Source organism: Crocodylus porosus, unplaced genomic scaffold, assembly GCF_001723895.1.
Source record: "Crocodylus porosus isolate Cpor-Errol unplaced genomic scaffold, CroPor_comp1, whole genome shotgun sequence".
In the NCBI taxonomy this organism is placed as follows: Eukaryota; Metazoa; Chordata; order Crocodylia; family Crocodylidae; genus Crocodylus; species Crocodylus porosus.
Window position 1 is genome coordinate 87,356,518 of NW_017728886.1, and position 16,672 is coordinate 87,373,189.

At 42.8% G+C, this 16,672-nt stretch overlaps 1 protein-coding gene across 1 annotated transcript in view; it reads left to right on the top strand.

The window, feature by feature from the left end:
- Nucleotides 1-16,672, top strand: part of EEPD1 (endonuclease/exonuclease/phosphatase family domain containing 1) — an 81,009-nt gene that overhangs the window by 54,510 nt on the left and 9,827 nt on the right. The window contains exons 3-4 of the mRNA XM_019538650.1: nt 13,334-13,444; nt 15,862-15,996. Coding sequence (XP_019394195.1) covers nt 13,334-13,444; nt 15,862-15,996 — 246 coding nt within the window. The remainder of the gene's footprint in view (nt 1-13,333; nt 13,445-15,861; nt 15,997-16,672) is intronic.

The following is a 16,672-nucleotide window of genomic DNA, read 5'->3' on the forward strand; positions in this document are numbered from 1 at the left end:
GATGCTTATCTTGCTGGGATCCTATGACCCCAGCTGACTTCCTGCCCTTTGGGCAGGGGGCTGGACTCAATGATCTCCCAAGGTCCCTTCCAGCCCTAATGTCTATGAAATCTATGAAATCTTGTGCCCCAGGCAGGCCCTCTGCAGCACACTGAGCTGGAGGGAGCTCCCGGGGCTGGCAGGCTGACCCCTGGGGCCCCCTAAGAGCTGGGGCTGCTCTGATTCAGTTCTGCGTGCTGTGCATGAGTAAACTACAAAGTTTATTGATCTGGAGTTGTTTGCTCCCAGACATGCCATTTGAATGGCGTGCCTGGGAGCAATAAGCTCCCGAGTTTATCTATTCAGTGATAGCACATGTAGACATGCCCTCAGATTCCTGCCCAGCCAGGGCATAGCCTGCTATACATGCTTAGTAGCCATATGGATGCTTGCACATTCATGCTTCATGGGTAATAGAGCTGCAAACTATGTGCAAGTGCCACAAATGCCACTTACTTGGCTCAAAAACTGCCAGGTGGACACACAGAGGAATAAAATGAACCCTGACGTTTCTGAGCTTCATGACTGCAAAAAGAGGTGGGAGCCCCACAGATGCAAAAAGTGGAAGGCAAATACAAGGTTTTTTCATCTTTTAAAAAAAAATTAGGACTTTTTTTCTTTGGAGACAGATTCGTGCTTTTTGAGCATGTGTGGTTAGAAATAATATGGGGATAAATGAATGTACAAATATGTAATCATGTCTTGAACACTGGTATTCTTTAGCTCTCTTTGTATTTATATTTTATTAGATCACACTGTGACATAACGCACAAAAGTGTGTCCCCTCCTTACTCTCAAGGCTAAATCTGAATACTTTATAGTTACCCTTTTTACAGCCAAGTGTAATATCTGGATAACCATATGGCACGAAGTAATGCCCCTAAACAGGAAAATAAGAAGACCCATGTGTATCCACTTCAGAGGCCTATGTGTGCTGAATGTCTCTCTTTCCCCTATTGGACAGGAGTATTTACACCCCAGTTCAGCATATTTTTTTCAGCAAACCATGTAACCATTTACTTAGGGATTTAAATAACTTTCTTCATAATTCTAATTTACCGTTCATTCATTGTAAGAACTTCTAATAAACATGGCTGAATCATGTTTGAGACAGATGTCAAGCCAATAATACGATGCAAGGTGTCTGGCATACTTGAGATTATATCAGCTTTCAGCCTCGCAGCCCCATCCACATACAACTGGTTTCAGTATTCATCAATTGTATATCCTCTTTTTGGTTTCTTATTCCGAGGCTCTTTCTTAAATGTGCCAGAATACAAAAGCTATTTTAACAACTTATCTTTGTTCTACAACTATATAGTATTATCCAAATTAAACTCAACTGATCCTGTGGATAATACAATTCAGTAGAATACCTTTTAATTATATACAGCAACTATGAAACTCTTTTTACAATGAGAGCAAGAATAAGACTATTAATTACACTGACTCAGCTGACAGAAAAGGAAAAAAATGATTTATAGAGTAGTATAAAAGGAAGAGATTAAAAGTAAAAGCATTAAGGGGAACATTTCCATTGTCTTGTCTTCATGTGCTACACAATAATGCAAACAAAACCGTGCACTCACAGACCTGTACCTGTTTTCAGGGTGTTAGTTTTTTTTCAAGAGAATTCCTATCTGTGTGCATCTGCAAAGCCAAGGCCTGTTCATATGTTTTCAGTTTTTAATATGCACCTGAGGGAGGGATAAGACCTGGTGTTTATCTCTAAGAATAGGCACAATAGTTACAGTGAGAAGATTAGCAGGGTACTATGATGGGGGATTGAACAGTGTAATAATAAAACCAGCCAGTCTCCTTGAGATCCTAGGCTCGATTGTGCTAGGTGTTGTACAAACATATATATCAGTCCTGTCCCAAAGACTTTGCAGTTTAAGAAATAATAAACTTTGTTTCTCAAAGATTTCATAGACATTAGGGGCTGGAAGAGACCTTGTGAGATCATCAAGTCTAGCCCCCCTACCATAGGCAGGAAGTCTGCTGGGGTCAAATGATCCCAGCAAGATATGCATCCAAATGCCTTTTGAATGAGTCCAGAGTAGGTGCTTGTGCCACCTCTGGGGGGAATCTGTTCTAGACCCTGGACACTCAGACTGTAAAGAATGTTTACCTTATGTCCAGTCTAAATTGGCCTTCCAGAAGTTTGTGGCCGGTAAACCTAGTAATCCCTTGGGGAACCCTGGTAAACAACTGTTCTCCCAGATCCTGGTGCACCCCTCTTATAGGCTGCCACCAAGTCCCCCCTGAGCCTGCTCTTCGCCAGGCTGAAGAGTCCCAAGTCCCTCAGCCTCTTCTTGTAACGCTTGCTCTCTTGGCCTTTGATCATGCAGGTGGCTCTCCTTTGGACTTTCTCAAACTTATCCACGTCCCTCCTGAGGTGGGGGGCCCAAAACTGGATGCACGACTCCAGCTGCGGCCTCACTAAGGCTGAGTAAAGTGGGAGGATGACATCTCTGATTTTGCGTGAGATGCATGCCAGAATTTGGTTTGGTTTGCTAGCCACAGCATCGCATTGGTGGCTCGTGTTCACCTTGTGGTCAGTTAAGACCCCCAAGTCTCTTTTGGTTGTGTTGCTAGCGAGCATAGCACTGCTGAGCCTATAAATAGCCAATTTTTTTTCACTTTTGCCTGCATAGCCTCTCAGGCCCATCCTGTTCAGCTGATTCATACATCTTGTATTCTGCCATCAACTGTCTCTTTCTTCTATGCCCTAAATTAAAGGTCCATAATTTTCTGTGATCCTTGTCTGTTGGCAAGAGGTTGTTCTTAGTGTGGCTCCCTGCTAACAATGAGAGATGGCAGCACGTTGACAGTGAGCTTAAATTTTTGACCGTTTTCAGCAAATCTGGGAGGGAGATTCTGGAGGAATGTATTCATACCTTATTCTTCATCACATAGCAGGCTTAGCACTTCACATTGGGCCTGATCTTAATATCAATGAGAGCCTTGCCCTTGGCTTCAATGTGTGCATGATCAAGTACATTAAAAAACTTCACTTCTCATGCTTTTCCTAGAAAAAAGTGGTGGCTCCATTACTGCACAGCATAGATTCCTGGCATGCTTAGAGAGGAGAATTTTGTACCAGATTATAAACTGGTTGAGAAATTAATAAATAGCTCATTTAATAGCCCACAGTGCTGTGAGACTTCTAATTTGGTTCATGGTATTCATTGCTCTGAGATTTTTTTTTTTTGAGAGGATTGTGGTCTGAACACTGGACCAGGGCTATGCCTGCTCTTTTGCTGGCCTTGGGCCAGATCCCAAGAGGGACTCAGGTTCCTAAAGTGGGGTGGAATTTAAGGCACAGCCCAGTACCACATAAAAATATCAGCGCTAATGCTGAATGAACTAGCTCAGGGACAGGAAGCAGTATAGCTGCACTAGTATGATGCTCTACTGGACCAATTTAGCCCTGCTGAGAAGCAGGGTATACTAGTGACATCAGAGCTCTCCATGGACATGGGGTTGTTCTGCTTCTGGTACCAAAACTAACTTGGGCATCTCTGCAAGGTAGTGCATGTTGCAGCATAGATATACCTTTAGGTATTTAAGTCCAAAATTGCAATCCTGAGACTTCTCACTCAGTTGCCACCTAATCCTAGAGGGTTGTAGTTCCCCAGGCCATAGAGTTGCAGCTTTGTGCATGCTCCAGTTTTGACTTGTTTGAGCATCTTGGTCTCTGGTTTATGGTTTAAGTCCATTTGGGATCTGGAAAATTAGTTGTTCCTCTACCAATCTCCTCTGAGGGGATACAGCTGGTAGATTTTCGATGTTTCTATATTTTAGCCGGTGACTATTTAATATTAAATACAAAAAACAGTTCTGGAAGTAGGGACTGAAGCTCACAACTCTGTCTCCTGACTACTAGGTTTCAGTCATTTCTCTTGTGTTTTCTCTCTCTCTCTAGGCCAGTGAATCTTGAATTCCTTTCTGCCCAATGATTCAGCTTCCACTGGAAAAGTGGAGAGTATCCTCACTCAGAATACCCTATATGCTCGTGTAGAGGGCATTGTTTTTGGGGGGAGTTGGGGACTGCGGAGGAAGGAATTTAACCCAGGTCTCCCACTCCCTGTTGGTTCAAATATTGTAGTTGAACCCAAGGTCTCCCAATATCCTAGGGGCTCAAATATCCTAGTTAAACCCCTAGGATATTATAGGTGCTGCAGTGTCTGCCCCAACATGATGATTTTTTAAATGAAAAGAGTGTGAAGGAAAGAACACAAGGAAAGGGTTGGAAGCTGTGGATCCCAGGGAGATGGAGGTGCCTCCATGACCCTCTGAGATACCCATGCCCCACAGAGGGGTGGGATTTAAAATACATTGCTATCCTCAGCATTGCCTATTGACCAGCTTCCTGCATCACTTGGGACTGTGTAGAAGCCCATTCTGAGGCTTTGTACTCACCAGAGACTATAGAAATCCTGCTTGCCCAGCACGGACAGCATTCTGGATTTCACTGTGAGGGGAGATATCTACTGTTAGGTGCTGCAAGACTTAAATATTGATTGCTTATTGGATCTAACCCTGAGAGCTTGATTTTGGCCCCAAGACTTCTACTTGTGCCTAAAAACATGAATTAACCATTTTAACATTTGTGTACAGGCCAATATTAGAATTTTCATCCAGGACAAATGGGTTTCTGAAGTGCAATTCCAGCACTCCAGTGGGCCCAGCTTTGCTAAACTGTAAAGTGCACAAGCAGGTATCCACACATGCAAAATGAGAATGTGTGTGTGTGTATGCATGTGCGTGTGAGTCAGAGATGGTGTAAGAGACTGCTTACAGCAGGGGTGGGCAATTATTTTAGGCAGAGGGCCACTTACTGAGTTTTGGCAAGCCATTGAATGCTGTGTGACTGGCAGCCCAGGGCAGATAAATATTAATTTTCTAAATTTTTTAAGGGCCCTGTGGGCTGGATAGAATGGCCTCGCAGGCTGCATCCGGCCCCTGGGCCACATCTTGCCCACCCCTGACTTACAGGCTCTGCAGAGTGTGTAGTGCTGACCTGCACTGCCTCAGTGCACAGGCACGTGATCACGTTACTATGAGATAAATGAGCTCCAGGCTTAGTGTCCATTGTTAGGTGTTAATAGTTCATATGTTAACACAGCTGCTATTATACTTCAGTAAATAAATGTTAACCTATAGAAGCTCACTTCTCTTTTACTGAGGGGGAAACCACCCTGGATTAGCTTTTACTTGGGGTTATTGTGGCACAGCTGACATGGGTTAAACCCTTGTTTTCATTTGTCCTGCAGCGATTTGATTGTACACGGATGTCCTGAGTTTCAGTCTGTAAAAGAAAGAGACTCTTCAGAGAATTCTTGTGAGCTTAGTGTTTATGAAGCACTTTAGAGAGAAAAAAAAATTGCTATTTAAAATTTAATAATAAGTATTATTGGTGATATTATGAAGAAAAATAAACAAAATAGTAGAGAGAGAAGGCCTATATAAAGCTAATCCCTGATCAAACTATAAAGAGAAAAGGTAGGAGACACAAACTGACCTTTCAAAGCATAAAGCCACAAGAAAAAAGTGAGGCAGACTCAAACTTGAGGTAAATATTTTGGTATCTTACTAATTTCATATTTGTTCCCTAGGGGTTTTTTTCCATTTTTATTTTATTTATATATAACTCAAGCTCCTATGAGCCACAAGGTCATTGTTGTTTAAATTTATTCTTATTATGCAATCAAATTATAAAAAATAAGAGGTAGAAAGCTTTTTATCCCAGAACATACTTAAACACGCATTTCTCTGACTTGAAATTGATTTCACATTAGTTTTCTGCACTACCTTGCGATAGCTAATAATCAGCTATCTGTCAGGCCCAAATAATGTTTCCAAGTTTTATCTTCTTTTATGCAATATCAATATTTAAACAACAGTGAAAACATATTAAAAGACCTTTAATGAAGTCTATCTGGAAGAGACTAATTGAATACCCATCTATAAAACACTATGCTTTAGCAAAGGGACTCAATTGATCTTCATATTTATATGGTTCCTATCAAGAGAGTAGTATCTGAGCACTTCCCAAACATTGGTGTATGTATCCACAGAAAAAAACTGAAAAGTTTAAGGAGTATTTAAAGACTTTTTTTTTTTTTTTTTTTTTTGCAAAAATCTTGTTGGTCTAATAAAAGATATCATCTCTGCTATGAGTCTTGATTGCCTATTTTATAGATGGGAATTAATGCTCAAAGAAAAAAGAATGGAAACTACTTGCCCAAGGTTATGTGGATGGGGAGTTGGATCCAGATCTTCTGGGTTTCCATTCCTTGTGTTCTGCTAGTTGTAGAATAAACAAGGTAAACATAAAGGGTGTGATTTTTCCTGTGCTCCACACTATGCTCAGCTGTCCATGCCTGTGCAAATGGATGAGAATGCTACCAGCTTGCATAACTAAGCAGAGAATACTGAGCTGATTGCACCTTAATGTCCACTTTGGACTCACTGGCTAAGTACAGATAGTGCCTGAGGCTGAAGTGATTCAGTCTTTGAAGGGTAGTGTAAACTGCAGAGATTAAATTGAAACAGGAATTTACCTTTGATTCAGGTAATGCATCTACATGCCTGCAGTGGTTCAGGCCAGAAGCCAGGGGGCACTAAAGCACAGGTCTCTGGCATGTAGCCAGCATGGGTGTGTTTGCTTCCTCTTCCGGCTGCCCCTGAGGTATCTGGGATTTGCAGTCTACAGTCACAGCAGCAGGACTCTGCATCACTTCCTCTTCCTGCTTCCAGGTGCCTCTTGGATTTGTAGTCCACAGACACAGCCAGCACTAAGTAAACAGGGCAGGGCAGCTCCATACTCAGAGGAAGGGAAGTTTAACACCGCCCCCTCCTTCCCTGGCCCCAGCCCCTAGCTGGAGTTTTCTTGTGGGGGAAGGAGGATAGTGAGCCAGCCAGTGAACCAGCCCTCACTGCTCCAGCTACAGAGCAGAAGAGCCAGACCAGCTGTGCTTTCTGGAGTATACAGCCCAGCCCAGGGCTGGAAAATGCTGGGATGCTGGGGGAACTGTGATTTAATTTGAACCAGGGAGGGGTCCAGGACAGAAGTTCCATAAACTGATTTGACCTCAATCAGTTAAGTCTGATACTACGTTCAGCCAGGTTTATCTTAAACCAGTTTCAACCATTTTGAAACTGGTTAGTGTGCACTGAACTTCTATTCTGTTACAGGTTCAAACCAGTTTCTGATCACTTAAACCGGTTTATGTGTAATAGAATGTGTCCCTAGCCACTTTCGCATGGAAGTAATGATAACGCAAGGTCAGGAGAGTGAAGTATCAGGTCCATGGCAATTTGTCTAGCCTGGCTAGTTGGGTAAGTGAAATCCCTACGACTTTCTCACTACACAAATTTTCCAGCAACAGCATATTCTGTTTTCCTAGAGAATCAGTGTTAACTCTAGACATTGCAACTAAAAGCTGAAGGTCTGAAGAGTATTTTCAAGAAAAGGAGAACCTAACCCAGCATTGTTTAGACTTCACAGTAGCTTGGAGAAGAACCACGGGTGTCTCATTCTGATTAGGAACGGTATTTTCGGTTGAGAGCAGAAGTAGGCTCCCCCTGCGTGACTAGTGGAAGGAGCAGAACTCAATTCAGGTAACATGCTTCTGGTTTGATAGGGCTCTCAAAACAAGGGAAAGTGTAACAACAGAGGGTGAGACAGACAAAAGGAAAATGGAGACTTGTGGAAAGGTCTGTTAGGTGTGAGAGCTGTGGAGAATGGCAGCCAGAGTCATGTCTAGGGTACAGCAAGTCGGGGCGACCACCCTAGGCCCCACGCTTTGGGGGGGCCCTGCAGAGCTGGGCAGAGCAGCTCCTTCCTAGAGCTGGCAACTCAACCCTGCGCCACGGAAGAAGCACGAAGTCTCTTTCACCACACATAAGTAAAATATCTGCTAATGTTATGCTGTCAGATCAGTGATTTCAGAGGTGTGTTTCCAAAGGTATTGACACCTTTAAATCTAATTCCTCTGTTCTTAAGAACACGTGTTTCCAGGGATCAGCTGCCTCTTTCCACTGCTCCTCTCTTTAAAAAAAAAAATAATGCTTATTAAAGCTGTTTCTGCAAGCAGTCTGTTTAAGAAATGTGAAGATGGATAAACAAGGCATTTTACACATCTGTTTTTTGTGGAAGTGAAGTCAGCACTGTTTCAATGAAGTATGTTACCGTTTACATTTACTCTAATACCCATGTGGTTCAAACGCTGCTATAGAAAATTAACAAACTGGACAGTTAATTGCTTTGAGTGCCTTTCTAAAGTTCACAGAGTGATTACTTCACAGAAGCATACTGTGCCATATTAATGGGCTCACATCAAGCCTCTTTTTAAGTGTGTTTTGTTTTTTTAAATGCTTATGTGTCTGCAATTTAAGGATCCTCTGAAGGAGAATTGCTGGTTAACAAGAACTAACCTGATTACAGACTACTTTATAAAAACTCCAGTGTGTGTTTTCTTGGGTCATGTTTGTTTTCCATGTGGGCAAGTGCTCTCACACCTTTGCTTCCAGGACAGAAGGTGTCCACTTCAGAGCAGGGCCACAGGCTCAGACCTGGCCCTGATGTTCCTTTTGTTGAGTACGACAGCACTCAGATCTGCCTTCCTGTGGCGAAGGCAACTCAGAATGACAATGCAAATGGGAAATTCAGAGTGATAAAGGATAAACTGTGGTATCCTGTGAAACTGGTCCTGTCTGACTTAACACAGACTGCATATGGGAGGCTCTGTTAGTAAATACAATTATTGCATTGCTATAGTTAACCTTTTACATAAAGCAGTTATTCTGGCTGGCACTGCTTAATGTGATACGAAAAAAAGGTTGTGATGGTGGTGAGGAGCCTGCCGCTCCCCACCCCCACCCCCCGCCACATCTGCCTGGTCCAGCAATGAACTTTGCTTCCATCTCCTAAATTTAATCCCATCTCTCCAGTCAGTTCTGCCCTCTGAAGAACCTGCAGGTTGTTACACCCTCCCCTCTGCTCCCTGCTCCCTGCAGCTCCCACATCAGTTCCTCTGCCCGCAGCCCCCATCATTTTTCCCTCTGTCCCCAACCTCCTTTCTGCTCATGCAGCAGCTCATGACATTCCTAGGAGGGGTTGCAGCAGGGTCTCTCTCCCCCTTCTTAAGCTGTGTTGTTTGGACCAAGGGGAAACAGGAAAACAGGCCAGAGAAGCCATCCATTTGCTCTTGGGGGGCAGAAGGGAACAGAGTAGCCCTGAAATGCTGGGATTCTTTCTTCCTATGAAATGGTGTCATTAAGAAGTAGAGAGAAGAGCTCTTACATTTCCTGAAGCAGTCAAGGTTGTCCTGCTGGGGTAGGGACAGACATTACACATAAAGTGGTTTAGATGATCAGAAACTGGTTTAAACCTGTAACAGAACATAAGTTCAGTGCACATAAACCAGTTTCAGAATGGCTGAAACCGGTTTTAAGATAAACCTGGTTAAATGTAGTATCAGACGTAACTGATTTAGGTCAAACTGGTTTATGCAATGTCTGTCCGAAGCCCCTTCCTGGTTTAAGTTAAACCAGAGTCCCCCAGCATCTCAGATGTTTTGCAGCCCTAGGCTGGGCTGCCTGCTCCGGAGGTCAGGACTGACCCCACCCCTCTGTTCTCTAGCCAGAGCTCCAGTGGAGACTGCAGGCACAGCCGCATCTGCCTGGCTTCCCCTCGCCCCAACCCAGCCCTCACCATTCACTGCCTAAGCAGGGATCCTCCCCTCTCTCCCTCCCATCTCCCACAGCATGGACCCCAGCCTCATACCCCATAGCTAGCGTGTGGTATACTAGCTAATGCTGAAAGGTGTGTGTGTCCAATTTCACTGGGACAGGACAAAGGCAGACAGGACAGTGTCAGCTTAGGGCTTTTTGGAGCTAATCAGCAGGTCATCTGGTAATGTCCCTCCATTCCTTCCTTGGAAAACGCTGTTTAAGAAGAGCTTGAACTAATGAGAGAAGTTTTTGTTTTCTTGACGGGCTGCTAAATACTGTGTTATCACCTCCTTGCTGGCTCCCTCACCTGTCTGGTTTGCAGACGGTATGAAGATGCAGGGAAAGGGAGATTGAAAAGCTCAGTATCATCAACATATGCCTGCACTGCACACCTCCCCTTTGCCTCAGAGTGCTGGCTGGGGTCTGGCAACACTCCCACCCCTTGAGCAGTGAGCGGGGAAAAGCTTAAGACGGTGCAGGCAGGGTGGGGGTTTACACCCCTTCCTAATCAAAGCTTCCTGCTGGGGCTTGCCCATGTCCCACTTCAGCTCAGTACTATGCAAGGGAAGGGAGGGCTGCTGTAGTGCCCCTTGGCCTCTAGCCTGAGCCACTGCAGCATGTGCCTGCATTTCCTCAGTTCAGAGGGAATGTCTGGACACTTGCAAATTGGTTTGACCTAGCCAAGTTAGACTAACCAGCAAAGATTGAATCAATTCAGGCTCAGGCTTTTTGAATGTCTGTCCCCAGCCCTGGAAGTTAGCAGTGGGGTTGGCAGCCAATCAGAAGGGATTTCCTCCTGTAGATGGTACACCTTCCAGTGATTTTACTCGTTATGGAAGTTTAATTTCCTAGGTCTGTGTTCCAGTATATTTAAACCTGCTTGGACAACAAGAACCAAAATTGACTATCTGTAGCTGCAGCAGTAAAAACGGGGTAAATATAAGAAACATTTGCAAAGGAGTGAGCTGGCAAAGGCAGTTGTTGCTATCGTTATTATTGGATGGATTCAAAGCTAGAATCACCATTCATCCAGGATTTAAGAAAATAAAGTACACCATAGTAAAATGCAGTGGATGGATGATACAAGCAGCAGAGCCCCTTCAGTTCCCTTCCTTCCAGACTTAAAAATCTTGAATTGTTAATGCTTTGAAAACCCTGAAGTCAGAAAAAAATCAATAGGAAAAATCTCAAATTAATTTATTCTTTCTATGAGAGGCAGGAATTTCTTAGGGTGAATGATATTTTATTGGACCAACTACGTAGTTGAGAGAAAGTTAGACAAGTGTTGAAATGCAAGTTATTCTTCATTCAGTCTCTGATCACAGGAAGCCAGGCACAACATAGCCCTCTTTATGGGAGTGGTTTGCAAAAATGCAAATTTTTGTTCAAAAGTTTCATCTGAATGTTTCTCATTTGTCCAAAGGATTCTTTCAAAATGGATTTAACAGAGACCTAATTTAGCTATGTAAGTGAATAAGGACATTTTTTAATGTTGGCTAAGAGTTTACCCATATATCTGCATTGCACAAGGTAAAATCTAGTGTCCTCTGCCTTTGAATTTTATGTGGAGAACAGCATTAAGAAAAGCCCTTCTCACTTGAGCAAAAATTCCTAAGCAAGCAAGCATTCTAGAAAATGGATAAAAGTCAAGGTCAGCTGTTTCAGAGCAACTTCTCAATTTCCTATGATTGCACCCAAAGTGCACATTCTCTTGCAGAAGAAGCAGGTCATCTTTTATATTCTCTACTTTGAGGAAACAAATCAGAGCCTTGTAAGATCAATTTGTAGCGTTATACTAGTTCACTTGCAAGTGCTCTTTTCAGTAATGGATTTCTTTAAGATCTTTACTCATTACTATCCAATGCTCAGTTTGCCTTCTGACCTGCCATTTTAACCACCTGCAGCATAAAAATAAATCAACTCCTTGCTTAGATTTACAATAGAACTCTTACCTCTGACAGTAATTTTTGTTTGATGATTTAAGTAAATTATCTAAATGGTAGAAAGATGTTGAGCAAAAGTATTCCTGGTGCAAGTCCCATGGAATGGTTGTTATAATCGGGGATTGACAAAACCTTGATTTGTAAGATGTTTGCGTGCCAGGGTGGGGATTTACAAGGGGGCCCAATCCTTGTCGTGGCAGGACATCCTGCCCACAAGCTCCTCTCCCTGCTGCCAGGGTCAGACTGCCTGTTTTGGCTCAGGCCCTGGGTTTATATGCCCTAAAGACGGGTCCCTCTTTGTCATGTGGCTCCGTAGTCACACGCAAAGGAGTTTCCCTTTTTAAATTGAGGGCCAGCGTGCTCCTACCACCACAGCTCCATACAACCAGCCTGGCCTGCTGCATTCTCTTAAAGCAGGGGCAGGGAATTATTTCAGGTGGAGGGCTGCTTACTGAGTTTTGGCAAGCTATCGAGGGCCACATGACAGGCAGCTGGGGGTAGCCAATATTACTTTTCTATGTGGTGTTATAAAGAGTAGCGTGGCTTTAGCATACTTAACAGTGCTTGCATTGATCTGCATCTGTTGTACTTGAATCTGTGAGCCTGTCCCTGTGATTCAGCCAAGCTGTACTCAACCCAGGCTTCAAACGGCATGAAGGAAAGGGTACCTGTGTACCTCCTTTCTCCTTAAGACTGCCAGAGACCTCTGTAATCCTGTGACCTAAGTTGGAGCAACAGGAGCTCTAATGCAAGGACCTGTTACGCCAGCCGGGATCATCAATCCACAGCAAGCCTCTGACCACACCTTTCCTCCTGTTTTGTCCGTTCTACCAAGAGACTTCTCAAGGTTTGGTGTAAAGCCAGCTCTGTGCTGCACAGGGATTTCCTGTACTGTAGGAAACCTTGGCTGGGTTTGCCCACTCCCTGGCCTTTTTCTACCATTAGAACAGTACAGATGGGTTGAATAACCCCAGGGGTCTGGCCCTCTGATGGTCTGGGAGTTATAGTAGTTATAATCATTGGAGGTAGCACAGAAGAGATTCCTTTCAAGTCCAACATGGTGGCTATTGCATTTTACTGGGAATGGTGTTTGGAAATCTTCAAACCCTCTAACTCAGGGCAGTTATACATGCTTGGGATAAATTAGCTGAGGACTACATTTCTTTTCTTTTTTAAAGTGCACTGATGGACTCTGTCCTGAGCTGCTTAAAAAAAAAAAAAATTAAAAAACAGATGCAAGTCAGTGCAAGCGGTGGTCCATTTTGTGCAAAAAGAGTTAGTGTCAGTGTTTCTGTTACATCCTAGCAGAATGCTTTTCTTTGGTCTGTATTAACAATCAGCCTTTTCCCTGGTTTCCTCAAACTGGCACAATGTAAGATACTGCAGCCTAAGCCTCAGTTGGTGTAAAATGACATCAGTGTAGTGAGGTCAAGATGGTTGGCTGAGGAGCTGGCCCGAAGTCTGTAAATGGAGCGTGTTTAATATTTCAGTACAGTTTATAGTCTGTCATCAACAGTATGTCTTTAATTAATGCTGCTGTAGCTTTACTGCTCTGGTTTAAGCAGGGGGAAATACCTCCTACAAAGATTATGCTTTTTTCTTTGCAGTTTTGTATGGAGTTGAACCAGCCGACTCTGCCAAACATCCGCAAGTGGAAGGGCCCTAGAGGATGCTGGAAGGGTGTTGTTTCCGAGAAGCCCTCAGGCCAGCTACATAAGGTACATTAATCCCCAGCACTTGACCTTTTGCTTCACTTTGTTTTGCTCAGATCAAGGACATATTTTTAATTTGTTAAGCCAAAGCCTTCTGCAATTTTTTGGCAAGGTTGCAACTCTCTTGTGATTTGAGCTGACTCTTCATATGGTTTTTGGTTTGACTTTGCTATTGATTTTTAGAAAGAATCATTTTTCATAATCTTTAGGAATACTTATGCTAGGAAAAAAATGTATATAAAAAAACCAGTATGTGTAGCAAAGGTCAGGAGATAGGCCTGCATCCTGACATGCTGAGGTACTTCCGACTGCTTTTCTGTTAGTTGACTAAGCTTGCTATATGATAACACGTTAGGTAGAAGTTAGACGTTTCCAGTGTTCTTCCTTCACAAATGAAGACCACACAGATAGTCCATTCAGCATGCTCTTCTCATCTGGAAATGTAGTTTATGCTAGACATTCCATAAGTTGCATCACATGTATTTAAAATACGCTGTGGTAACATTAAAGAACAAACCAGTCAGACCCTACAATGTTTTTTCCACACAGCATTTCCTGTATTTGGAAAATTGTAGTGAAGTCTTTATCCTGTAGTGCAGTAACACTTGCTTAGTTGCATCTCCTCCTGCTGAAAATATTCAAAATATAGTGAAAAAATATATTAGTGTACAGTGGGCTAACCCATTTCAAGCCATTTTCTTTCCTTTGTTGGAGATGCTTTCCTACTGGGATTTATTGCAAATGTCTTAAACATTAGATCAATAAAATACAGCATTTAAAAGTTTTGCAAACTATCCCCATTAACCTTACAAAAAGATTAAATATTAACTGGCTGTATCTAGAAGTCTTACTTGGGTCTTAGTCTTCCATGTCAGCAGACTGAGCAAGGGCTTAATCAAAATCATTATTAACTCTTGTTTTGTAGATAAGGACCTGAGAGAAAAGGGGGATGAATGATTTACCCAAACTACAGAGGAAGTCTGTACCCAAACCATGAACAAAACTTTTTTTTCCCCCATGGACTCTTGTGTGCTTTAGCAAATAACAAATCTGACTATTCTATTGAACCATTTACTAAGCCAAGAAATTAATCAGTTAATGGCCCAGTAGGAAAGACATGCAAACATTCTGTACATAAACACATTACAGTAAAGTAATGCATCTTTGTTGCCTATAGTACTTTCAGCACAAACTGCATCCCAAGACATTCTCCTGTGTTAAATAATGCAAGAAAATAGATTGTGTCTGAGGCCTGGGCTTCCACGCATCCATTTTATTTGGCAGAGGCACCTCCCATCACATTTGCCTTGTCAGCCCATCCAAATATTGATTTCTAGTAGTCACTTTAAGAGAAAATCTGGAGCCAGGGAATGGAGGGAACAAGGGAAAGTGTTTCCCCTTTGCCTCATCTTTGCTTATACCCTCTGATAGATATTGAACAATAAATAGTCTTTTGCTTGATAAAATAATTGTGGCACTATTTCAAAGCAGCAAGCAGTCCCAAACTTAGCTAGGAAAGACTTTTAGCATGCCCTAGTGCTTTCTTATAAACCTTATGCAACTATTTCTTTATAACTGCTGGAAATGGACAGCTGTTCTCTGGGGTGGATTTAACTAGAATTTATTTGGAGGGAGGTATTAAAAATGGCAGTAACATGTGTATGTATGTGCAGGTGGGAGAGCAAGAAAGAGTGGTAGTGAGAGAGTGCCACAATTATTTTATCAAGCAAAAGACTATTTATTGTTCAATATCTATCAGAGGGTATAAGCAAAGATGAGGCATGATAGCTGAGTCAGGTCTCCTGGACTAAATAGGGAACAGAGGTCAGAGGAGTTCCTACTATGTTCCTTGAAAGGCTGTAGCTTATGCTCCACTGCCCATGAGGCTTGGAGCCATACTACTAATGCAATACCACAACTTACCAAATTGTTGGCAGAGGTGAGCAGTGCTGCAAGGTATATGGTTGTAACTCAGCTGGAAAACAGTCATAAGTGGCTGTAAGTAGCAAACCAGTATAATTTCAGTCGTTGGCATAAGCAAGTTTCTTGGAAGTCAGTGGAAGTTGTAGGCTGAGATGCTGCGTTACATCTGAACTGAATTTGGTCAGTGGAACATTTAGGTAACGTGAATGATTGGAGGAGTTTACTGTCTATCATTTGTAGCTTTGCATTTTTCATCTCCCTTCTCCCCTGGCAAACATAATAAGTTAAACTTATTTTACGTTCTGAATTAACACGGATTTTTCCATTTTTCTCTGTTACATGTTTTCTTAATCGCTGATGGCAATGCCTTTGACTTCCCTGGGCATTAACATGCTGTAGACTACAGAAAGCTGAAGTTAACCCTATGCGTATTATAGTACAATGCCAGAATGTTTAGTGCTTTCTTTTTTTTTAACCAGCTTTTCCCTTTTGTATTTTAGGGTGTTGAATATTCAGGCTTTCTCTGGGACACGACTGCTGGCATTGAGCTGAGAGATGCTTCTTGTCAAGAGAATGCACACACCAACGGCAATGGGAAGCACATCTATCCTCACCCTTATCTTGCCCATTTCAAGGTAGTTGCATGGTATTGGGCTTGCCATCTTAGTTAAGTTTTTATTAAAATTAATTATTAGATAGAAAATCTTAAACTGCTACATCGGATGAATCATTGGATAAGTAAAAGTTGCCTGACCTTGACTGGAAGCTGGTATGTTTGTTGGCTTGCTGCCTGATTGGTATAGTATTTTGACTATTATGATAAAGCATGAAGAGACCTATTCTCCAAACTGAACAGGCAAAGGGAAACAGAGTTCAAGACCAAGAAGCACCTGCTTCCTTCTGCTCCCATGAGTTGAGATATAACAATAATCAATGGGTTTCAGTGAAGCGCATTGTGGAGCAGGAAGGAGGAGTGTTTTCACTGTGGCATGTTACACCTTTCTATCTGCACAAAGGAAGTTCCTCCACACTGAGCATGCCTACGCGAGGCATTTACTGCAGATCTGACTAATTAGCCCTGCAGTAAAATGCCGGCATCCACACTTGTAGTGCTATCAGGCTGGATTAAGCTACCTCCACTAGGATACTGCTGCCATACACAAGTACTATCCTATGGGAGAGTTATTTACTCCACAATGTGTGTATAGTGGCTGACTGGGCTGGGACACTAGGGTGCTATAGTGCAGGGGCTGCCTGCTGACTAGCCCTGCACTGGAGCATCCTTGTCCCCCAGCCAGCTCCTCTGCAACC